This window comes from Cheilinus undulatus, linkage group 3, assembly GCF_018320785.1.
Source record: "Cheilinus undulatus linkage group 3, ASM1832078v1, whole genome shotgun sequence".
Lineage (NCBI taxonomy): Eukaryota > Metazoa > Chordata > Actinopteri > Labriformes > Labridae > Cheilinus > Cheilinus undulatus.
Genome location: NC_054867.1, coordinates 26,726,647 through 26,752,377, shown reverse-complemented (window position 1 = coordinate 26,752,377; position 25,731 = coordinate 26,726,647). Strand labels below are relative to the sequence as shown.

General features: G+C 37.2%; 1 protein-coding gene across 1 annotated transcript; it reads right to left on the bottom strand.

The window, feature by feature from the left end:
- Window positions 1-2,050: 2,050 nt before the first annotated feature.
- Window positions 2,051-25,058, bottom strand: LOC121506858 (SPRY domain-containing protein 3-like). The gene is made up of 11 exons (XM_041782824.1): window positions 24,961-25,058; window positions 23,432-23,578; window positions 23,213-23,288; window positions 15,983-16,107; window positions 15,075-15,207; window positions 13,772-13,960; window positions 7,510-7,659; window positions 5,459-5,516; window positions 5,091-5,210; window positions 4,862-4,983; window positions 2,051-4,765 (listed from the first exon to the last, which is right to left on the bottom strand). The coding sequence occupies exons 2-11, from the start codon at window positions 23,557-23,559 to the stop codon at window positions 4,631-4,633; spliced, it is 1,236 nt and encodes a 411-aa protein (XP_041638758.1). The 5' UTR covers window positions 23,560-23,578; window positions 24,961-25,058; the 3' UTR covers window positions 2,051-4,630.
- Between the last annotated feature and the right edge of the window lie 673 nt (window positions 25,059-25,731).

Genomic DNA, 25,731 nt, shown 5'->3' with positions numbered 1-25,731 from the left:
AAAAAAAAAAAAAAAAAAGGATATAAACCCAAATAAATGTCATGTAAATTAGATTTTTATCTGCATTGATGTTGTGAATGTCTCTCAGGTTAAAAGACGCCGTGAGTGTCATTGATCATTTGTACCCTTTTCATTGGACTTAGTACTATGGAAGCCCCGCACATTAAAAATACTGGAGAGCAGACTGTTTTGTTAAATTGTTCTACGTAATCACCCTCTTACAGAAAAAATAGAAATCCCCTTTTACTAGCGTTGTCCTCAGGGGGGCACTGTTGGATGATAAAGTACAACTAGAGCTGTACAGTTACGGGTGAACTACACAAGAAGCTTCTTTGTGGTTATAGCTCTGTGTAGAACTGTAGTCTTCAAATAGTATCAGTCAGGAGTCAGAAGGGCATTTGTTAAAAAATCAACCTGATCTTGGTATAAACCAACCAGAAAAGTAACATTTTTTTTGTGTGACAATTCTTTTAATCCACAAGCACAATGTTATTCATCTCTTTGAGCTGTATAGACTTTTGGGTTTTATTTTCAAATATGATCCATTTTATTTGGCATGTAAATCATTTTGTATTTTAAAATATGCTTTGGAATATGTGTTTGCACTGCAGAATATTTTCCATTAATTTGTACCATTGAACAGTGGGTTTTACTGTATGAGCTGTTAAACCAATTAAAATGTCTTAAATAGGAAACACCCAGTTTGACAAAATGACACTGCCTCTTTTACAATAAATCAAACCTACAGCAAACTGTATTTCAGTAAGGTACACTCTCGTCATACATTTAACCTTTATACTGCAAAATGTATATTCAGTTTTACTTGGCAGAGAAGGCTCTGCTCAAAAAGATGCTCCTGGGTTAGTTATTAAGCATACTTCGACTCTCCGAGGACCACATGTCAAGAAACCGCTATATGGATAAATATATTTATGAAAATGCTTACTGAACACAATAAAACTAGTTTAGAAGCAATGAATCCATAGTAGCATGAATCTGAATACAAGGATGTAACAAGCTTTATGCTATAAAGGAGGAGGCTGGGGTGGAAGAGGTTAAACTTTGCCAGCAGCAGCGTGATGCATCAGCATTGATGCAAGCAGGGATGAGTGAGAAGTACGTCATATTTAAATACAAGGCTGTGTTGAGAGAAAGAGCTGTGATGAGCTGTGTGAGCTGGGAGGCAGTAATTAGGATCAGCTGGCTGTCAGCTGATCAAGGCTGGGAGTATGACTACCATGTCCTACATGAACTAACACTAGGCTACACTGAGCTATTGCACTTCAAAGATGGTGGCACTGAGTGTGTAATCTGTGAAAATGTGTAATTTCTTAAAATTTTCATTAGTAGCAACAAAACAGACTTGGAGAGAAAGACAACACAAACATGATTTAATCCAATAAGTTCATACCATCTTCCCAAACTATTAGATTTTTCTGTTTTCTCACTGACGGACAAGTGTAGTTTTGTGTTACCTTGACATGTTTTGACTGCTAACTTCTTGCTGTCTCCCTCAGAAGTCGTGACGTTGTTGTGTCTTATCAGCTCTTCTTATGCAGGTTTAGTCATCCTGTCTTAACTGACAGGTTGCCAAAACTAAACAGGATAACTTAAAGTCAGCCATATCAGACCACTGCAAATAGAAAAACCACATTATGCCAAGTTAATCTGTCCAGAGAGCGACAGGTACCACAATGAGTCAGGGAAGCCATTGAGATTTGGCAACAGGCCGATAGGACTATGAACAGGGACATACATGTTGCCTCACACCTGGAATGCCTCCTCAAGAAGCTGCCAGACAGCAGGGGCAAGGAGCAAAGCTACATAAGCTCAGCGAAGACATGCCACAGCAATATCACGACTCTTTAAAGGAAGACTACAGGAACTTAGCAGTCGAAACTATACTTGTCTGTCAATAAGAACACACAAACATGATTTAGTTAAATGTATATTAGATCTGCATTTTAAAAGCATTTAATCCCTGTAGACAAAAGTGACAGTTTTTATTTTGGTACAACACAGGAGAGCAAAATCAAGATACACCAAGGAGGTGATTGTAAATGTTTTTATTAAATTTGCATCATTTTTGGCATTTTTATCTGGTTTAAAAATATGAAAAGGCCCAGAGTGAAGATACATCTACAAAGATGGCAGTATGTGGACTTAAAGGTGACGCATCATACCCCTTTCTCACCTGTAGACACAGATGCTGTGATCTTAAAGAAACATCTGCGTCATGCTTTGGTCAAAATATAATATGTTTTGAGCACCAGAGAAGGTTTTTGGCCCTGTATTGGTTTTGGTTGTGTGTCTCTTTAAATGCAAATGAGCTCCTTCTGATCCCGACCCCCTGTGGGTGGAGACACCAGGTAAGAGGAAGGTAACATTATAATGACTGATGTCTCAAGGAGCACAGACTCTAAACAGACTGGAAGATTTCTTGTCATGAAATAGGTAGATCACAGGACTCATTTTCCTTTTTCACATTTTTGGGTCGGTAAATCTCTGAATACCCAAATATATGTGCAAAAAAAAAAGAAAAAAAAGGGGGGGGGGTTAGTGGGGTTTTATGATATGTCCTCTTTAAACTTCAGCAATGATTAAACAAAAAGGTTCATATATAAGAGCAGAATAATGAGTACACTGTCTACAGTACAGGCTGATATGATGATGTGCAAAGGTTTGCCTTGGCACATGTAGTAGCAGCACAACAAATAACACACAAACACCACTGACTTGAATATTTGTTATCAACCAGGGAGGCATTAATGGATGTATTAGACATTTTAAAATAAAGCTCCTAAACATGATGAATTAGGGTTTTGTAAGATCTCAGTGACCTGCACAGTCTGCAGACATGTTACAAAAAAAGATTGTCCACTGTCACAGTGTAACATTTTAAACACCTTAATCTTATTTTTACAAAAGACATTAATCACTGTGGTACAGGTAAAAATTACAGAACATTTAAAAGTTGCAGTTGTTGCCATCAGCTTGTAATTACATTTTTCATGTACAACTCATAATTCATAGCAGAGAAATCAGGGGGATAAGAAGCGGCTCTTTCATCTCTATAATTTAGATGAGAAGTAAGAGTGGTGTGTAGCATTTAGTCCAGAAAAATGAAATCAGCTCTCTTGCATGCAACTACAACTTTTCCATTGACTGAAGATTTGGGAAAAACAGTTTCCTACTTTGACAGTCAAATAAAAAAATGTGTCATTGAGTGATTTGAGTTTGTCACCAACATAAAAACATAAAAAAAAATTAAAGGTTTGTGACAGTTCATGTTGACTATAATACAGTGATATCACAAAGTAATCACTATAGGAAAACAGAGTGTTTAATTTGATTTTCAAACACCTGAGAGCACAAAAATATCTGTATGGCTTCATTTAAATCAGTCAGAAAAAAATTAAATCACTGTAATTATTGACAGATTTACTGAGATTTCAAGTTAATCCCAAGTCATTCTTGTCCTGTTCACCATCTCTATTTTTTTTCCCTTTTTTACACTTGGCATCCTTTTGACCAAAAGTGCTTCAGAATCCACAGAAATTACAAACATTTTTCTATGAAAATCTTTTTTTAAATGCTTTGTTTAATTACTTCACTTAACCCCATCACGTGGCAAACTTCAGGATATATCACCACCAATACTTGTCACACTTGAATACTTGACATCTTCGCCGTAGAGGAAAAGCAATGAAAGATGTCTGATCATAACCTCAGCTCAGTTACTTTCGGTTTAATCTGTTTGTGGTTCTCACTTGTAGATGAAAGCATTTATCCCAAGGAGGATGGAGGGATTTTACACCATGCCTTTTAAAGGGCAGCACATTATGTTGAAATCAGACTAAAATATGAAAACATTTCTTTGATTTTAAAAAACTCTTTTCATTATTTTGAAATGTTCCCACAATTCCTCTTGGTGTTGCATTACTGAATATGAGTAAGAGAACAAGCAGAAATATTCATACAGAACCACAGAAATAAAGCAGCTTCTTAAAAGACTTTGCAGCACACTAAATGCAATGCACTGTTTGTTTTTTTCTTTCAGAGTACTTTGTCAGCATCCTTTTTTCATATTATCCATCTCACCACTGAGTGTCACTAACACACCATTGTTTGACAGAGACACAGCAGAGCTCAAGTTTTGAGTTCTGTAGACCTGCAGGCTACATGCCTGCTGAGATTCTGTATGTCTATACATCTCTGATGGTAAAGTGGTCCACTACGAAGCTCAGGAGATTTATACATTCATTATTCCTTCTCTTTTTGGCATTTATGTTCCATTAACTAATGAATTTGTCACAAAAAAATAGTGTTTTTCTCCCACAAATGCTTTTTCATGTAAAACCATTTCACTTTAAAGCGTTTCTTTGAGGCACATGTGATATAAAAATACATTTTGATCATTCTTGATAAAAATTATCTGCCAAAATCAGATCATTCTTGAAGCACAAGGAAGCACCATGAACCCGCTACACTGGAGTGACTATTCAAGTAATGTCTTACAGCCTGATGATACAGAGGTATTACTTATTGTCTGATCTCCAAAATGCATCAGAGCTCGATTATTAGTCCTTGCTCTTATTTTAAACCTTTGTTTTTATCACCTCCACTCAGCTCAGCCACTGAGAGGGTGCAGGTCCACCCTCACCTTCTCCCCGGTGCTCATCATGCCGATTGTGGGGTAAAAGCCTCCAGCAGGTAAGGCCACGTCTCTGCGTCCCACCACCTTCCCATTTCTAGTGAAGAACACCTGATCACACAAAGAGACACCAAAGAGAGTATGAGATGACTCATACTGAATGTTTAAGTTTTGATTTCACTTTCCTACATTTTGACAGGATCTCACCATGACTTTCCTCCCATCTACATCTTCTCCTTCCTCCTCCTCGTCTTCATTGTTTGCATAAAGGTCGTTCTGAACCTCGCTGGGCTTAGGTGCCACCTCAAGGTCCCAGTCATCTACATCATCTGAAAAGAACAAAAACAAAAAAACACATGAAATAGAAAAAAGAAATGATGATTAATGAGCATACCCAAGGATGTAAAGTGTATTAAATGATATAAAAGATCTCCACCTCCAGCCTCCTGACTGTAGTCACGGGGAAACATGATCCCACAGCCCATGATGTCACCTTCAAAGCAGCGTGGTCCAAACGGGTCCCCGACCCCACTGCCCTGAAACAACTTCCCATCGTCTAAACCCCCCCCCCAAAAAAAAACCAGAAGGGCTCATCAGTGCTGTTTGCTTCATACATAGGAGAGTGATGCAAACAAGACAGAAAATGTGCCTCTAAAACACAACAAACATCTGCTTACATTATGTCTTGCCTTTATGACTGCTGAAAGAGAAACAACTAAACTATATGACCATTTTTTCCAGATGAAAAACTTGAATGGACCACATTTCGACATAATAATAACATTATTATCAGATAATACCCACCTGCATGATAAGCTATGGACCCTCTGCTCCAGCCAGGATGTCTGTTTTTAGGGTAGTCCTGTAAAAAAAGAGAAAGTAAGTACCCTAATTGGCAGCTCAACTTGTCTCAAATATCTTTCCATCCATTTGATTTTAATATCAGTATCAAATTTTGATTTCACTAAATTAGGCAAACTGTCTAAAATTAACAAGATTTGTTCCCTGCTCTGTTTTGTAAGCCAACTTTTTTGGACCCTTTTGCCTTCACTTGATAGGACATCTGAAGAGAGGAAATATAGGGGGGAAAGAGATGGGGTGAAAGACATACACCAAACAGCGCCAAGCTTGAAATTCTTTACAAACTGAGCTAAGTCCACCATGCTCCAGCTTAAACATTCCAGTGGTTGATGTGTCTCACAAAAATCTATATAGAGTGGAAAGGTGGGGAAATTTGGATGTACTCAGTAACACATGCATTTGTCTGTAACGGGGATATCCAAATGAAGATCACATTACTGTACATTATTTAAGGGGTTAAAACCATTTAGCAAAATAAATGTTGGGTGGGGCATCAAAATTAACTAAATGTTGACAAAAACAATGCAATATATGGGTAGGTAAATACAGGGTTTGTGTGTTATTAAAAATGAAGCCCAGTTTCTTATTGTTGAGTATTTGCTTTCTGAAATGCAGCTTCAAACATATAGCTACATATAATGTATACAACTGTCAGTATTGTTACATTTTAAGCCCTTTCAGCCCTCTGACCCAAGCTACTTAGGATCTCTTCAGCTCTTCAGGGTAAATTACTTTCAGGGTTGCATATGTGAAAAGGGCTCTATAGAGATATTTGTAGGAAAAAAAACATCAGTTTTCCCAAAGCAATGTGATGCTGATCCCCTCTAAACTGCAGGAACTGTAAATCCATGAAGGTTTTCTAGTCCAAGAGATACGTTTTCTGCAAAGACTCAGGCATAGAGAACAATAAAAGTTCCCTGACGCAAGAAAAAGAGAAAAGGAATGCACCATAAACAACTGCTCATTTATCCAATATAAACAACCATTGAGCAACCAGAAACTGTTCAGTATGAGTTACCCCGGGACAGAGAGACATCTTTGTTTTGATTTTTGTAGCATCGCATTAGCAGACTGGTGCAGGAGATGACAGGGGAGGAAGAAAACCTCAGGAATGACCAACTGATGGATTTATAACGCTCTGCTAAACCTCAGACATGTTGAGGAAAACAATTCCTGGAAAACAATCAGCAAAAGGACAGAGCTCTGTTCTCCTCACAGTCTGACCTGAGGGCGTAGAGGCCATACACGTAATATGTGACAGCAGAGGAGTAGAGGAGAAGTTTAACGATGCCCTACCTGGCTGTGAGCACCGTCACAGCTGCAAAAACAATCAATTAGTATCCAATAAGGATGTTGGGATGAGCCAATCAGGGCGATGAAAGACGAGTGCATCTCTGATGTGTAAACACTCAACAAGTCCTCTCTCACACCCTGCTTATTTCCAAAATACTGATCATCACTTCATCACTGTCATCATTTCAGATTAAGAGCATTTAATGGAGCCAAATTAATTAGGATATTAAATCTAAATTGTTTAGCCTGAGGAAGTCCTGCATACTTTTAATTCTTTCCTTTCTATTTGCTCTTGTGTAAAGTTACAGGCAGCATGAAAAAGAAAATAACACAAATCAGTCATAAAGAAACACATACTAACAGTTCCACCTTATCAAAGCTAACATTTCATTTGACTGCAGTGTTTTTGTTAACATGGTCATTTTACATGTAGACGGAAAATCCTGCTCACTTTGGAAAAGCAGATGTGGGGGTAAAATGAGACAATATTTATTTTGTTGTTAGCTTTTCCTCGGTCAGTCATCAATCACTCAGGCTGGAAACAGTGAGAACAGGGGCGCGTATAAGGGAGAGCGATGACGAGACATAAGCAGGGTAAAACAGGGGGTTTCTTTGCAGACGAATAACCACAGCGTGTGCATGCTAAGTTACACGTTGTGTCGATGATAATGGCATGATGACTAAAACAAGGAGGCTCTTACCCTGTGTGCCAGCCCCAGGGCGATGTAACATTTCTCTCCTGCATCTGTGATCTCCAGCTCGTAGTAGTGGAAGCGTGTGTTGAGAGGTCGACGGGCCTGAGCCAAGCCCACATCCACGATGCTCTTCCCTTTACCCACGTACTCCAGCAGCTGTAGAAATTACGCACAAACACACAAATTAAAAGTAAAGAAAGTCACTGAATTCATATTTCTGAATATTAGGTCTGTAGCATTTTAGCATTTTAAATGAATGAATGAAACCTTTATTGCCCCATAGGGAATTCGTCTTGCACAGAGAGCATATATTTTGATCTATAATCCCTGTTAAACTAAAACATTTGTTTTGTTTTAAAGGGGTGCGTAGAGGAAGTCAATTTACTGGGAAAAAACAATCAATATTTTTAAGTATTTTTGCCCATCCACATCCGTTATTATTTTAATGATTAAACTAGTGATTTTATGATTTGAAGCACAGTTCTCGACTTTTTGTACTAACAAGGAAAAATAACTGTTGTTTCAGTCTGTGAAGTCTGCAAATAATCATTGTATTTCTCAAATGGTGATGCTTGTTCATGGATAAAACTCAAAACAAGGCCACTTGGGAGAAGTGCAAAAATATCTTCCTCTCCAAGAGAAGCTTTCAGTGTGGCTCTATGGATCTCATAAAAAAACTGCTGCTGTACTGTAGATACATCCGAGCGAATCACTCCACCAGCAGATGTTGCAAACTTCCTGAACAACTGAACCAGGCCTATCACTACCATGTATTCTCCAAAAATGCCACTGATTTGTCCAGTCTGTTCTAAGACCTGGCAGAATTGTTTTGGATTGGAGCTTTGCAAATGGATTTGTCTGATGACAGACACGAAGTATGGCCAATTCACTGGCTTCACGAGGTTAGTTTTTCTGTGATAATAAGAGTATCTGAGGGCTTCCTCAAGATCCCTGGATAATTACCCAAATTAAAATGCTATCATGGCAAAATTGTGTAAAATTTAAAGTATAAAAGTATGTCCTATCAGGGCCACTGTCTTGTTGCACTTACCAAACATTTTTGTCCTGTCTCTTTTATCAGTTAATTGTCATTCTATCTAAGACCTAAAGTGCATCTTTTTTTTTTGTTTAGTAAATTTAAAACACTGATTTTTTTCAGGAATTTGGGTTGTGATTTCTCAAAAGGATGTGGTGGCTCCTGAGGTTAGACCAGCTGAGAACCCTGCTCTTAAAGGCGTCAATTCAATACACTAGCTGTAGTTATTTTGGTGAATTTTTGCTGATTTTGAGGATATGAGGCGATGTAAGATGCATCACTGAGAAGGTAAGCTAATTTTACAGAGCTGTAGTCTCTTAATCTCACTCTTCAGCTGCTATAACAGCTCAGTTTACCTAGTGGTAGATCAGTTGCTTTTATCTTGTCTTTTTGAGCCTTCTCTAGTTATATTTCTGCTACATATTGTTATCCAACATTAAAAATCCAAAATAGCAGTCCCAATCAAAGAGCAAAAATCTGCTTCCTTTCCCTGCTAGCCTTTGTTCCACTGACTTGAGTAAAACACAGCACATTACCTTCACTGTTCTATTTTTTATCTAAAACAGGAAAAGACTGATATATTTGTGATTTTGAATAATCAAATAGATCAATATTAACACCATCTTCTTTGTCAAGCACAGTGAAATAGTTATTGTATGGCTAGGTTGATGTAGTGGTGAGAAAAATAAGAAAAGTCAATGTTTATGTAGTTTGGCACCAAACCACTGGTGCCAAACATCCAAATCTAAATTAAAAAAAAACAAACATAAAAAATAAAAATAAATGAAAAGATTTTCCTGGCAATTTTGACAGACTGCATCACCACTTTATGACTCCTGATGACATGAATATAATATAAATTGAGTTGATGTGATTGGAGCATTGGCCAAAGAAGAAAACAACTACAGATAAATGTTAAAAGCCAAAAGCTGACACCAAATTGCACTAAATAAATACATTAATCCTACACTTTATCATTTCAGGAGCATTATATCTTCTTTAGTTAACCAGGTAGTAGCTTTTTATGATAACTGAGTAATATATCAGGTATTCGAGGACAACTGTATCGCGATATCTTGCACATGATGAAATGCAAAGTAATGTATCATAGAATACCAGACTGAATTGTGTGATAACCCTTGATTGCCCCCTTCACATAAGTGTGTCCCAAAAAAAAAGTTTGTTGAGGTAATCATATTAAATAAGAAGCTCTTGACAGCATGTCTGATATTTAAGCGACATAGCTTTAAATTCTTTTCAGTTCAGTACTGATGGAGGAGTTGAATAAAGTGATACATGTTTTATTCACAGAATATGCTTTAAGGGATGCAACTATGAGTTGAAAAATTAGGTTGCAACGTCATGCAGTTCTTTCTTTCTGGGGATTAATAGGTCAGGTTTTGGGCATTGATTGGATACTAAGGCAAAGCTACAGTGATAGAAACAACACAAGTGTACACGAGGAATCATAGTGACCTCTTTGTTTGATTATCTGTCAACACTGTGGATGAACCCAGGACAATATCACAGCTATCTCAAGATAAATGAAATGAATGTCAGTGTAACCATAAACATTTCTGCAGGTGTCTGACATTTCTACCAGTGTTTTCTACCAGTCCAGTTAATATTAATTCTTCTTTTATCAGGAAAACAGAGGCTTACTGTATATGAGGTAGACATCTGTGTTAGCAATGGAATATATTTTACTAAAATCAGCCCCTGTAACTTTGGCCTTCATTACATGATGTTAATTTACTGGTTCCTCATTCAGAGTTCCTTGAAAACTTGGGTTTTCTTCATTAAAGCCTCCTTTTCTCCCTTCCCCTTGTTTGTACACACAAACAACAGAGGTAAACAGATGCTCATTTAGGTGAGAGTTGATAATGATTCATTCACTTATCTCAAAATTATCCCTTATTGTGAAGATAAATGATTTTTCTGTCCCCTAAATATGTGTTTTTAAAATACCAGAGTAGCAGCTTCTCAAGCTTTGATTCACACGTGATCACATATCAGCAAAAAGCAGCAACGTTAACAATAAATCTGAAAATGATGCATAGTTGTATGAAATGGGCTCAGAGCACAGGATACATGATAGTAAGAGCACTGATATCCAGTAAAAAGGCATCCCTCTGTGTTGTTCCTAAAATCCTTTTGTTTTTATTTATTTACTGGCTTCTCTGCTGTAGTGTAAGATGTGCTAAATGATAAGTTTCAGGAGTATCAGCCTGTGGTTTGCTGGCCCTTCATTCTTAAAGGACAGGGCTGTATTTGTTGAAATAAAGGATAATTGGATGTGCGGGTGGCACACAAGTTATACTCCTGCCTCGAGGCTAGTCAGCTGCGATCTCCACCCACCCCCCATTCAGGTTTTGTGCTTATCAACGCCTGAGTCAGACACAAACACTGAAGCCCTGCCATCACAGGCAGGGTCGGACACCCAAACACAGGGAGAGGAGAGGTCAGGAAGCATTTTAGACTAAATGTTATTCCAAATGGTTATGTCTGCTTAATATGTGATCAGCAGAAGCAAATATTTATTTAGATCTTTTTTCAAACACCAATAAAACCCAGAATACTGACTTCAAGATCTGCATTATGGACTTTTAAAAGCTTGGATTTGAAATAGCTCCACCTATTCTGTATCATATCACTGAAAATACATGACTTCAGATGGATTTTCCTTTTTTATCCACATGAAATCAGGTCAACAATTTCAGTAAACAAATACACTCAGGCCTTGGTCTCATGAGATATTTATATTGTATAGACAGCACCTTGTGGTTCCACAAAAAGGTCTTAAGTCATACATATAGTAGTTCTTCTTTACATCCTTTAAAAAAAAAAAAAAAAAAAAAAAAAAAAAAAAAAACCTTTTCTGGATAATTAGCGGTGTTTTCATTTGAATATTTGTCTTTTCATCCAAGGATACACAGATTAGTTAAAAGTTAATAAAGATTTTGAATAATAAAGACTTATCAGCAACAAGCAGCCTTTCTAATATGTTTAGTGAGTTGAAATGTACAGTTGAAACCAGAAGTTTACATACACTATATAAAAAGGCACATAAACTTTTTTTTCTCACCGTCTAACATTAAATCAGATTAAACTTTTCCTGTTTTTGGTCAATTAGGATTACCAAAATTATTTCTATTTGCTAAATGCCAGAATAATGAGATAGATCATTTTTTAGACATTTTTTTATTATTTTTTTGAGAGTCAGAAGTTTACATACACTAAGATTACTATGCCTTTAAACAATTTGGGAAAGCCCAGATGATGATGTCATGTCTTTGGAAGCCTCTGATAGGTTTATTGACAACATTTGAGTTAATCAGAGGCACACATGTGGATGTATTTTAAGGCACACCTGAAACACACTGCTTCTTTGTGTAACATCATGGGAAAATCAAAAGAAATCAGCCAAGATATCAGGAAGAGAATTGTGGACTTCCACAAGTCTGGTTCATCCTTGGGTGCAATTTCCAGATGCCTGAAGGTGCCACGTTCATCTGTTCAAACAATTATACGCAAGTATAAACACAATGGGAATGTCCAGCCATCATACCGCTCAGGAAGGAGACGGGTTCTGTGTCCAAGAGATGAACATGCTTTGGTCTGAAAAGTGCATCTCAACCCAAGAACAAAAGCAAAGACCTTGTGAAGATGCTGGCTGAAGCTGGTAAGAGTGTGTCATTATCAACAGTCAAACGAGTCCTGTACCGACATGGGCTGAAAGGCCACTCTCCCAGGAAGAAGCCATTACTCCAAAAGAAACATAAAAAAGCCAGATTACAGTTTGCAAATGCACACAGGGACAAAGACCTTCATTTTTGGAGACATGTTCTGTGGTCTGACGAAACTAAAATTGAACTTTTTGGCCATAATGACCATCGTTACATTTGGAGAAAAAAGGGGGAAGCTTGCAAGCCTGACAACACCATCCCAACTGTGAAACATGGGGGTCGCAGCATCATGTTGTGGGGTTGTTTTGCTGCAGGAGGGACTGGTGCACTTCACAAAATAGATGGCATCATTAGGAAAGAACATTATGTAGAAATACTGAAGCAACATCTCAAGACATCAGCCAGGAAGTTAAAGCTTGGGCGCAAATGGGTTTTCCAAATGGACAATGACCCTAAGCATACTGCCAAACTGGTTACAAAGTGGCTTAAGGATAACAAAGTCAATGTTTTGGAGTGACCATCACAAAGCCCTGATCTCAATCCCACTGAAAATTTATGGGCAGAGCTGAAAAGGCATGTGTGAGCAAGGCGGCCTAAAAACTTGGCTCAGTTACACCAGTTCTGCCAGGAGGAATGGGCCAAAATTCCTGCAAACTATTGTGAGAAGCTTGTGGAAGCGTATCCAAAACATTTGCCCCAAGTCATACAGTTTAAAGGCAATGCTACCAAATACTCATGAAATGTATGTAAACTTCTGACTCTCAAGAAAATAATGAAAAAATGTCTAAAAAATGATCTCTCTCATTATTCTGGCATTTAGCAAATAGAAATAATTTTGGTAATCCTAATTGACCAAAAACAGGAAAAGTTTAATCTGATTTAATGTTAGACGGTGAGAAAAAAAAGTTTATGTGCCTTTTTATATAGTGTATGTAAACTTCTGGTTTCAACTGTATATATAAGTTATAAGTAAAATCTTACAGCATGTTAAGGACCAGGTGGCTAATTTAAAATGGCTGTAGATGAGTTTGCTTATGATTAGATCTTGAAATTAACTTTTTAAAAAGCTCTGAGCATAATTCAATTCAATTCAAACCCAATAACAGTAAAGTCTTAATAACCTCATAAGCAGTAATCTCAAGACTCTGTTACACAGTCCTTTAAGTTTCTATTTTGGGCTTTTGCCTATAACAGACAGGAAAGATAAGGAAGGATGGGACATGTGGTGAGAGAGAGATCAGGAAGACACACACCATCACTGTGCTTAAGACTGTAGCCTTTATACATAGGCTTGACTAACTGAGCTAAACTGACCGCTAGTTAAATAAAAGACTACTGTGAATATGAGTTGCCAGTGGCATTCTGAAATGATCTGGTGTTTACAGATTCTCCTCATTTTCTAGCTGATACCAGGCAATCACCACACTTAAAAAGGCTTAACAAGAAAAACTATCAGTTTACTTAAATGTGGCTCAAAGTAAAATAAAAGACAATCTAAAAGTAAATGAAGTTATTTTGTTCATCTTTTCTGTGTGATGGGACTTACCGTGCCGGTCACCTTGACATCATGGAGACGGCTCCAGTCCTCTTCATGACTGTCCACTATCATGAGCCCATCATCTTCATCCATCCCCCATTCAGCGTTCAGGTCCAGCAGAACTTCTTCTCCGAGGGAGTGCATCCCCACAGCTGGGTACAGAGCTTCAGGAGGCCCTGGGGCTTCAACACTGCCAACCTGAGCCCAGAAAGAGCTATTTAGAGTCACTTAGACACCTGTGTTATGTGGATTAATGTTAAACTGACTGGGATACATTTCACATCTGTCCCCATAGACAGTGTTTGAGAAGAGTAATTTCAACAACAAACAAAAAAAAAAACCTCAAAGGATGATAGGACAAAGACTTTAACTGCCACAATAATTACAGGCCAATCAGAGCACCAAAACATAAGTCGTAGATCAGTGGTTTCCAACCTTTTTCTGACTGAGCCCCCCTACTTGTATCTATAAAGAGCTGAGGCCCCTTGAGACCCACGCAAAAAAGTGATATAATGCAGTCAAAAATATGTATCAATTTTAATTGTTTTTGTTCTTTAAAGTAAAACAGTTTAACCTAAAACATAAGTTTTCTTATCACAGTATCTTTGTATGAACTATTCATAGGTGTTTTATCATGATTTTAGATTGTATGAGTAACCTAATCTTAACAACCTCAGAGCAGACAGACCCTTGTCCAGTCCTTATCTGATAGGGAACAAGTGTATCAGCTTGAAGTTTTGCAAGATTGATCTGCCTGATGACAGACATCCTATCTGGCCAATCCACCTGCTTTGCAGGTTAGATAAATATTAGCTCTGTCAGTTAGGCTATATGTAATTAATTAAGTGCAATTAATCACATATGTCGATAATTTGAGAAAGACTGCATTATTGTTATATTTATATATAGTTACAAAAATATCAGAAAGGAAATGTTTCTGAATGGCATTAAAAATTTCTACTAGCTTCTGAAACAGAAGAAGTTGAGACCAAGGACAGATTGTCCACTTAGAAGTCAATCTAGGGGGGGTGTTAATCTGTAGAATATGGGATTTTTTTTTTCATAAATTTATAAAACTTTTGAATACAGAGAAATTTTTCACTTTTTCTAATCAAAGTTACAAAGTTACTTTAGACGACTGTGTGTTCACATCAGAGCGCAAGCAACCAGCAAACATGTTTTAATATTATTCATCCCCGAGATTAAGTAATCAAAATTAATCAAACATTTGACAGCAATACTCAATATACTTTCCAGAGCATTCTGGTTGAATGTTTCTATGTAAAGTAAAGAAAGGGTGAGGAGAACTTACTTCCTTTCCATTTTTGGTAAAAAACACAGTTAAATGTCCATCCTCAGAGTCTAGAGATATCCCACAGCCGATTCTGTCACCTCTGCAGCATTTAGGACCAAACTGCTGTCCTAGAGTGTTTCCATTATACAGCCTGTAGAGAGACAAGTAGGCCAGGTCAAATGTATAAGATAAGGGCTCATCATCAGGTCCTGGATATTGAACATTTTTACTGAGAAAAATCAGAGGACAAGCAAAATATTCTTTTAGTAACCTAATAAGAAGACTAATAACAATCATTTGCTTCTTCCTCTTGAGTATTTTCTCTAAAGAATGTTAAGTCAGAGGACTATACCAAAGTTATTGATTCTCACTGTTTTATTCTTACGTTTGTCTTATACGCACATTTCTATTGACTCAAACTTTTCTGAGATAATGAGGCCTGTGTTTTTGTTCCATGTTATTTCAATCTCTCTCCCATCTTTCCCTTTATTTGCTTTTCACGAATCCACAGTAAGCTAACTTTCTACTAAGAGAAAACCGAAGCTCTACTTTGAGACTGGGCATTTTTAGCACTGTTGCATTGGGTTGATATATTCCAGTATGATCTTTTAAGCAGAAACAGAGAGCAAACATTCACATCATATTTTCTTTTAACAACTGTAAATGGACAGTCCTGTGTACTTCCCCAATGCTCATCAATTTTCTGGTGCTCTAATGATGATCATAAGATATGTAATGTTTTCTCATAACTTTAAAAAAATCGTACAAAGTGAGTTATTTACATAACAAATTCTAAAGTCCAATACAAACACTAATCTCTCAATGACCATTTTGGCTAGGAGGACAAAGAAAAAATGGATATCAATTATGGAATTCCACATCTTTAGTCTACATGATTTGTTCAAAAAAACCTCACTGTCACATACTTTCCATCATCAGCATGAAAGGCCACAGACTGCGGGAGCCAGCCCGGCTGGTGGTCCAGTTTGTAGAACTGTGGCACCAAACCCACAGCAATCATCCCCCTCACTCCTGTATCAGTGATGGTCACCTACAAAAAACCCACAAGAAATTAATACTAAAAACAGAAAGGAAAGTATCACTGCCGTAAAAATCATATTTTTATTTTATTATCCCAAAACACAAAAGGTATATATCCTCATTCAAAGCCATTTTCTTGCAAATTATAGTGCTGTGAAATAGTATTTGCCCCCTCTCTGAATCCTGAAATTTTTGCATATTTATCACACCTAAATATTTTGGATCATCAAACCAATTTTTATATTTCGCAAAGACAACCCAAGTAAATACAAAATGCAGTGTTTGAATGATTAGGCCATTCTTTAAGGGGGAAATAAAAATCCAAACCTATCTGGCCCTGTGTGATAAAGTAATTGCCCTCCTTGTTAAATCATGAGTTAACTGTGAATAACCACAATTTTTGGAAAGCTGAGTTTAATTTCACTGGCCACGCCCAGGCCTGATTACCGCCAGATTTGTTGAATCAAGAAATCACTTAAATAGAAACTGTCAGACAAAGTGAAGTAGGCTACAAGATCTCAAAAAGAAACGCATCATGCCACGATCCAAAGGAATTCAAGAACAAATGAAAAAACAAAGTGATTGTAATCTATCAGTCTGGAAAAGGATACAAAGCCATTTCCAAAGTTTTGGGACTCCAGCAAACCACAGTCAGAGCCATTATCCACAAATGGAGAAAACTAGGAACAGTGGTAAACCTTCCCAGGAGTGGTTGGCCAACCAAACTGACTCCAAGAGTGCAACAACGACTCATCCAGGAGGTCACAAAAGAAAAAGAACAACATCCGAAGACCTGTAGGCCACACTGGCCTCAGTTAAGGTCAGAGTTCATGACTCAACCATAAGAAAGACACTGGGCAAAAATAGCACCCATGGGAGAGTTCCAAGGCCAAAACCACTGCTGACAAAAATGAACACACAAAAAAAGCTCACATTTGCCAAAAAACATCTTGATGATCCCCAAGACTTTTGGAGAAATATTCTGTGGACTGACGAGACAAAACTTGAACTTTTGGAAGCTGCGCGGCCCATTACATCTGGCGTAAAAATAACACAGCATTTGATAAAAAGAACATCATGCCAACAGTAAAACATCGTGGCAGCTGTGTGATGGTCTGGGGCTGCTTTGCTGCTTCAGGACCTGGACCACTTGCTGTGATTGATGGAACAATGAATTCTGCTGTCTACCAGAAAATCCTGAAGGCCAACGTCCGGCCATCAGTATGTGCCCTCAAGCTCAAGCACTTTTGGGTTATGCAGCAGGACAACTACCCAAAATACACCAACAAGTGTACAGCAAATGAAATGCGCAGTTCTTGCTCGAAAAACCCTCCGATATGGCTGAGTTAAAACAATTCTGCGAAGAAGAGTGGGCCAAAATTCCTCCACAATGATACGAAAGACTCATTACCAGTTATGGCAAACGCTTGATTTCAGTTATTGCTGCCCAGGGTGGCACAACCAGTTATTAGGTTCAGGGGGGAAATGACTTTTTCACACAGGGCCAGATAGGTTTGGATTTTTATTTCCCCCTTAAAGAATGGCCTAATCATTCAAACACTGCATTTTGTATTTACTTGGGTTGTCTTTGCGAAATATAAAAATTGGTTTGATGATCCAAAATATTTAGGTGTGATAAATATGCAAAAATTTCAGGATTCAGAGAGGGGGCAAATACTTTTTCATGGCACTGTATGTATTTTTGTAACTGATGACTTTAAATTTTTCAAACATCGTGAAATTCAGAGATATAAGATGAAAACAAAGCTAGTCGATAAACATATCACTGTATCCTCCAAATAAAACAAGAGTTTATTCTGCATCTGTCACAAGAAGAGGCGTCTTTAAACCTTGAATTTCAAAGATGCTGTCATTACTTCCTCAGTAACCACCGGGGATGAACTACTCATTTCAAATCATATGTGGGAGGCTTTCACTTTGTGAGACAGCTAAAGCAGAGGAAACTTTGTCGAGGCAGAAAAGGTGGGGGAGTAAGGCAGCGCTGCAGTGAGGACCAAGGACACAGATGAATTGGCTTTTTCCATCCAGATTTATTAGGTTTGATATAGTCAGAGATACATGATTAACCACAGACATAAATGAACTTCAGTAATAAAAAATTCTGTGTGTTATGTTTATAAGAAACAGGTTTTAATCAAGGCCAACAATCATGTTTCAACAGCCTTTGAGTCTTTATATTTAAACTGAAGAAGAGTCAACAGCCTCGTTAGCTGCAATACTTACTAAATGCTGAATACAACAGCACTAGCTTTTATTGCTAACTGGCCCAAACAGAGAATGGGCTGACACTAGTGGCAATCAATGCTGTTAGTTTGCAACGCTTTTAAGGGATTACTAGAGACAGTAATATTCATTTTATTCAGACTATAAATAGTAAACCATCCAAGAACTGTTCAGTGATTCAAAGTGTCTCACTTCTAGTTCAGATGTTGACAGGTTTTATGTTGGTAAAAGCGATTTAAAGAGATTTGTGCTATAGTGTTCCTGGTTTATCTGCTCCTTCGAGCATGCAGCCATAGATTATCTATCACACGTCTTTACTTTAGGTTTCTATATGTGCTGCTTCTCTTTTTTCTTCATGACACACAAACGGGAAACTAAACAGTGTATCTGTACAGCACTGCTTGTTGTGTCAAAGTGAAAGCCCTTCAGTAAAATGCCTGCCCTCACTATTGTTATGATAACTGAATTCTGACCATATGACATCATTTCTGAGGAGCCTTACATGGATGTACTGCAACCAGAGCCTGCTGCCAAATCCAGGACTAGGGGAAGGGGAAAAACTTTTAAGTTCTTTCCCATGACCTCAACTATGGTCTCCTGAGGGTAATAAGTAATACTTGCCTTTATTTCAGAGTAAAGCATACTGGTGAACCAAAAAACCTACAATAACTCTCTCCCTCTCTTCAAATCTAAACTCAAAACCCACCTGTTCAGGATAGCCTATTCTTTGTAATTTCTTTGTCCCATTTTATACTGTGTTTGCTTTTATCTATTGTTTTTATTGTGCTTGGTTTTATCTGTAAAGTGACCTTGAGTGTTCAGAAAGGTGCTTATAAATAAAATGTATTATTATTATTATAACTATCTCCCATCTTTTACGCAAACGTCTTTCCCACAAAGTGACTCACAATTATGAAGCAGACGAAAGTATAAAGGTTGAGAGGGTTAGTTACTGTTTCACTACATGTCACACCTGGGCAGGATGCGTGTTTAAGGCAGGTTTGAACACGGTTTATTCTGACTAACACTCTCTGTCTTGGGTTGTTTATGAACTACATGGTCTAGATAAGCAGAAGCAGAGAAATAAACAAAGCAGCACATGATTTGTTATGAGCTGTGACAGATTTGGCCCTGTGAAACCAATTTGTCAGGGCTGAGACAGGATTAGCTCCTGATTTAGATCAAGTCTGTACATCTGTTTCCTCATTTATTTCACTGTTTGAAGTAGGGCTGAACGAAACTGGGAGAAACTGACACTGCGATCTCTTTTCTTTCTGCAGTATCTATTGTGATATTAAAAAATACAGAGGATGACGTCCACCTAAAACCTGATTATGTAGGGTTAAATACGGGCAATTAACATTGGAATTTCAGAATTAAAATCTAAATATTTTATACTTCAGTCTACTTTCAACTTTGGCCTGAACAATATAAAATAATATAAAGTATAATAAATATAATACTATAAATTCTGTTTTCCACTTTTGCTATAGCAATTGGCAGCATGTCCCTCCTGAATCCAACACAAATAAAAAAGCATATTTTTTCACTTCTAAATCAGCACCTTTTCATCTCAGGGGAGCTGATAGTCTGAAATTCATCTGATGGTCTCAAAAATAGTATGACAATCCAACTGTAACACTCAGGCCAAAGGAAAATTATTATATGCTAACTGAAAAAACATCACTTTTGTCAATTAAATATTTGTTTCTCGATTGTAATAAACTAAGAATTCTGCCATGTATTTATAGCAAAAACTTATATTGAAATGATATTAAAATAGCACTTTATTGTGCAACCCTAGTATGAAGTTAAGTGCTGACCTTATTTTTAGACTGGCACTTTAACTTGGTCATGATTTAGAAAGTTTGTAAATAGTTGAGTGCCAATTACCTTTCAGTGGAGAAAACACAACATACATGATTTTAAAAACTGTGCCTGCTGGTGCACTGTTGCATGCAGCTAGTGTTCTTTGCAGCCTGAGTCTAACACATGCATGTTTCATACTACAATGAAGAAGATGGATGGCATGGCAACAGAAACTTTAGTATACAAAATCAGTGATAGCGGAACACATTTTCTGTAGAGTGACAAGAGGAAATGCATGTGGTGCACTGCAAAAATCCAAGTCTTCGCCAAATATGCCTCAGTTCTGGTCAGAATGATCTAATTACAGTTATCAAAAGCCAAAGTCACTTGAAAAGTGAAACAATGATGAAAAAGCAAAAAATAAGGCCTTGATGCTTACAGTAAACTCCAAGCGGGCTTTCATGTGTTTTGCTCTAAGGCTTCTGTCTAACAACTCTGCTATAAATTCAGCTCTTGGAAGAGTCCAGGCTATGCCAGACTTCTTCCATTTGAAAATAATTGAGGCCATTGTGCTCTAGGGAACCTTCAGTGCAGCAGATATTTGTAGCCTTCCCCAGATCTGTGCCTGTCAACAATCCTGTCTCTGAGCTTTGCAGGCAGTTCCTCATGACTTGGTTTTTGCTCTGATATGTATTGTCAGCTGTGATGCCTTCTACAGAGAGATGTGTGCCTTTCCAAATCACGACCAATCGAATAAAATTCGCCACAGATGGACTCCAATCAAGGTGTTGGAATATCGGTAAAGATCAAGAGAAACTGGAGCAACCTGAGCTAGATTTCAAGTGTTTCTGCAAAGGGACTGAATTCTTATGTCAATGTGATATTTAGTTTTCATTTTTTCCCAAATTTGCAAAAATGTCTAAAATTCAAATTTCACTTTGCCATTATGGGTTAAAGAGTAAAGATTAATGAGAATAAATATGATTTTCTTTTCTTTAGCATCAGGCCGCAACACCTCAAAATTTAAAAAGTGAAGGGGGTTTGAATACTTTCTGAAGGCACTGTTGATATAAACATCTCTTCAACACACTCAACCAGTAAAATGTGCTTGCTGTACTACTAAACACAATCAATGCATGTAGTATTTTTGCTTTTCATATCTTATAATTAGATATTTTTTACTCATCAGATTAACAAGGCTTATAATAACTGAAAAGAAATATTTTGACAAGAAAGTATAACTGCTAGATTTAAGTTTCTTCAATGTGCTGTAACACTATGAAGTGAGTTTCTTGTAAAGTTTTTACTTATTTGTTCTTTTTTATTTCTAAAATACTGTCACCTCCCATAGGCTTCACAATTGGAGTAATGTAATCCAAAGTTAAACTCTGGTTTGATCAAACAGAACCAGTTTGTGTTTGAATCTAACAGGAATTGTTGCTATTTATTGAGCTAAGATTTATCCTCACTTGTACACAATGCATTTGACCTTACAAGCAATGGTTTGAGCATAAATTAGACATTATATCACCCAGAGGATCAGCTTTAACTACTGTGGGCCTGGTCCACTCACACATCAGAGAAAGCGCTGCCAAGTATTTCTACAAATCTATTTCTAGGATGAAAGATCTCTCTCCTGTTCCCAGGAAGTGTCATGATTAATTTTTATTATGGTTCGACTATGTGGAGGTAATCACACGCATAAAGCTGGCCAAGTCTCCACTCAACAACACAGAAAAATTCTAGAGTCTCAAATTCATAACAAACACTGATACCACTGACACTGCTTCTATTTTTTCTGAAATATATGAGAGCTTAAACTGCTGTCTTATGAATGACAATGTTTTATAGCTCAAATAAGTGTATCTATCTTATTGTTTACCTCCTATAATATTTGATTAAACCATTGAATATAGTGTGCTGAATCAAAATTCATGTGTTAAAACTTCAGCGCAGGAACAGCCCTATACATACATAAGGATACATATAAGTACCCAAAGAAACTTAAGCAGATCTTCATTGGTCCCATTTTTATGCCTTCACTCTTCATTTGAATTAGTTGACTTGTATTAAAACAGCACAATGAATCTGTTTTATCATGACACTTTCTAAACTTTTTAAGTAAAAACGCTGATAAATGTCAGAAATAAAAGCATGTAGAGCAGCGACACTCAACGCGTGGCTCTTGAGCCACATGTGCCTCTTATGTGACAATTTGTGGCTCTTCCCCCTAAAAACCTTAACTTTTTATTCGATCAAATCCAGATCAATGTCAAGTTTTCAGTTATCCAATATTGGTATTAAATTATAATATTTGGTAATAAAATGTATGATGCCACTCATTTTTGAATTTTCTGTAAGTGTCTCATCTCTGAATTTAATCATTTTCTGAATATCTAAGTTTAACCAAATTCAAACTAATCTTTTTAAATAAGTAAGTTATTATTGCATATTTATAAGCTGACATTTTATCAAATAAGTAGAATAAAATTAACAGAGGATTAAGTATTTTTGGTATAATGAACAAAATCATCACTTGACAAAGTTGACAGATATCTGATGGAGCTGACAATGGGAATAAAAACTAATAGCATAAAATTGCTTTTTAATCCAATCACTTATCTTTATTGACTGCAGATAAAGAAAAATAATGAAAATGAAAGCTGAAACCAAGCTCTCTGCTTACTCTTGTTAATACTTATTTATTTAGTATCAATTGGATTTCTCCCTCAGGTTTGGATTGTGGCTCTTGCAAAGGTATTTGTCAACAATTTGGCTCTTTGGTTTTGCAGGTTTGAGCAACACTGATCTAGATCTAGTCATCAATGTTAGTTAACTGTGGAAACAGACTGCTGAAGCCGGCATTAAAGTCGTCTGACAAAGGAAGATAGTTGCATTTATTTTTCATAAACAATGAAGCTACCAGAATCATTTAAGGTTCATTGTTTAATCACCACTCAAAGTATAGAGTTATTGTAAATAAGGCAAATTTGTAACTTTGCACTGATGTGACTCATGATGTACTCACAGTCATGGGGCGAAAGAAAAGGATCAATTCTTACTTCGAAATAGCGATTTCGCTTCGACAAAGGCCTGGCAGCCACAAAACAGCCGACTTCATCTGAATTCCCATGATACCTACAAGTAAAAAAGAAGTGAATGTGACCATCACTTCTGACACACTCAGGAAAATGGCAGATAAAGCAAATGGAGCTCTGATATATGATGCTTTAAATCAGTATAACAAAAAGTCTAACAGTGCCATTACTTATCACTGTTACCTGAGTATGTCTCCATCCCTCAGCATCTTTTTCAGACGTTCCCGATATCTCACTGCCCGCACTTCACGAATTTCTCTGATTCTCCTCCTCCAGTTTAGAAAACGATAGTGAAGGTTTATGTCGTCCATGTCGGAAAATCATTACAAACTGGGATACACAAAAAAGAACAAAAAAAAAATGCTGTTATTCATTTTTATGGTACTGTGATAAACATAGGTCATCTATTTTTGTTACTTTGTGTAACATATTATTGATTGATCAATTTTTTTTTCTTTTTTTGGCCTTTTCAATTTACATCTCAGTCGTTCAGTAAATGATTAGCCATAGCAGCTTGTGCAGAAGACCAAGCAGGATCCGGACCATAAAAGAACAGATCCTCCAAAAACACACAGTAAACATCTTTGACCTCAAAATGATCACCACTGTTGCCTGACAACAAGAAGGTCTTGGCTTTGAAGCTCAGGCCAAACCCTTCCTGTGAAGGAGTCAGTGCGTAGGTTTGTTTTTTTCCATTTAAGTTCAATCCCACATTCCAAAGACAAGCAAAGGCCTGGACAGTGACTGTATACCGCCAGCAGGCATGATTGCGAGTCCCCTGTTCGTGTGAGTCCCGTGATGGTCAGGTGTGTCCCAAAGGTGTCCTCCACCCAAAATGATCTGGGACTGATTCAAGTACAGACTGGATTTTTGGATGAGTGTATGAGATGCCAAAATTTAGTAATGTGTGCCTGATCGCTTTAAATGTAACTTTCAACATTACCAGTAAAAGTGTGACGCGTGTAAAATGACTGAGCAGTGCCAATACAACAAATGTATAGTTAATTGAATAGTTCGCCACATCTGCAAGGTTAAAATACAGGAGCAAAAGAATCAGTTTATTTTCACAATATTTTCAGTCACAACTTATTGATCGTTTAAATTCAGCACTACGACAATACTGTATATAAATATGATTTAATGGTTATGTAATCACAACTGGGGTCAACGTGGAAGTACCTTTTCTAATACCTACGCCAGGTGCGCGTAATCTATTCGTAACTAAACAGAAGAGTTATTTTTTTTACATCTTAGGCCTCTGTTTCCAGTTTAATAGGCATACGTTGGGGTAGAGTAGTTTCATACAAATCCATTTTACTGTTGTCTGTTCCTCTTAAACCAAAACAATACGAGGAAGTTATGGGCCTTTTTAATTTATGATTAAAAATATATTTCACCTCAGTAACAACTGCACTAAACAGTAGAGGATGTCACCATATGTTTCCATGACTTGGAAAAATATGCCAAAATGCTGTTTATCATCTACATTCTTTCTTTGTTCCGCGTTACTTTCTCGGACTTCCTATTTACGAGCCTTCCGTAAACGCAGCATTAAATTTACCAAACTACAGGCAGACTCGGTTGGCTGGCTAGCTGCTTTCAGCGATACAACATTACCGCGCTGTGTAGTTGAAACTGTGGTGTAAACAATATTAAACCTTAGGTAATACACACACTACTAAACGTCTGGATGTCTTATGTTAGTTTCTTACTGTTTTTATACGTGTAAAGCGTCGTCCTTCAGGTTTTCCTCAAAATTTAAGGAGATGAAGTCTGTCACTTTATGTCCAACCTGCGCTACCGGAAGTCCTGCCCCCATGACCAATCAGCTCACAGGATATAAACAGCGTCTGCTTCTTAACCTGTGCAGTGCCGTGTGGGTGCAAAAGAGTCGGTGGTCGATATTGTGTTTATGTTTCACCAGCTGTTTTTACATAAGGTGTGCACAAATATTCATATAAAAGTAAAAAACGATTTTATTAGTTTTAGTTTTAGTTTTTAAGAGGAAAGAAAGGAAGAGAAAGAAAGAAAAAATGACCGTTGTCCCTTTTATTTTTTTACACAATGGGCCCGTAACTGTGGAAAAGCGTTTCTATCTTAAGAAGGAAAATGTTTTCACTCATAGCAAGGTCCAGTGGTTCTCAATTTGCGGGTTGGGACCCAAAAGTGGGTTGCAGAGCTGTTTCCAGTGGGTCTCGAAGGTGGGCCTGGAAGGAAATGTTGAAACATCCAGGAAGAAGTCTATTTTATTTTATTTATTCAACCAGGTTAGTCACATTGAGATCAAAGTTCTCTTTTTCCATGGATACCTGACTAGAAGAATGGCGGTGTTATGGAGTTTCAAAAGTAACACTTCTTTAGACTCACAAAGTTCACAATAAACAATAAGTACAGTGAATGTAAGTCGCTTTGGACAAAAGTGTCTGCTAAATGACATTGTAACATAATAAAACATCAGCTTAAACAGTGACATACAGAAAGGG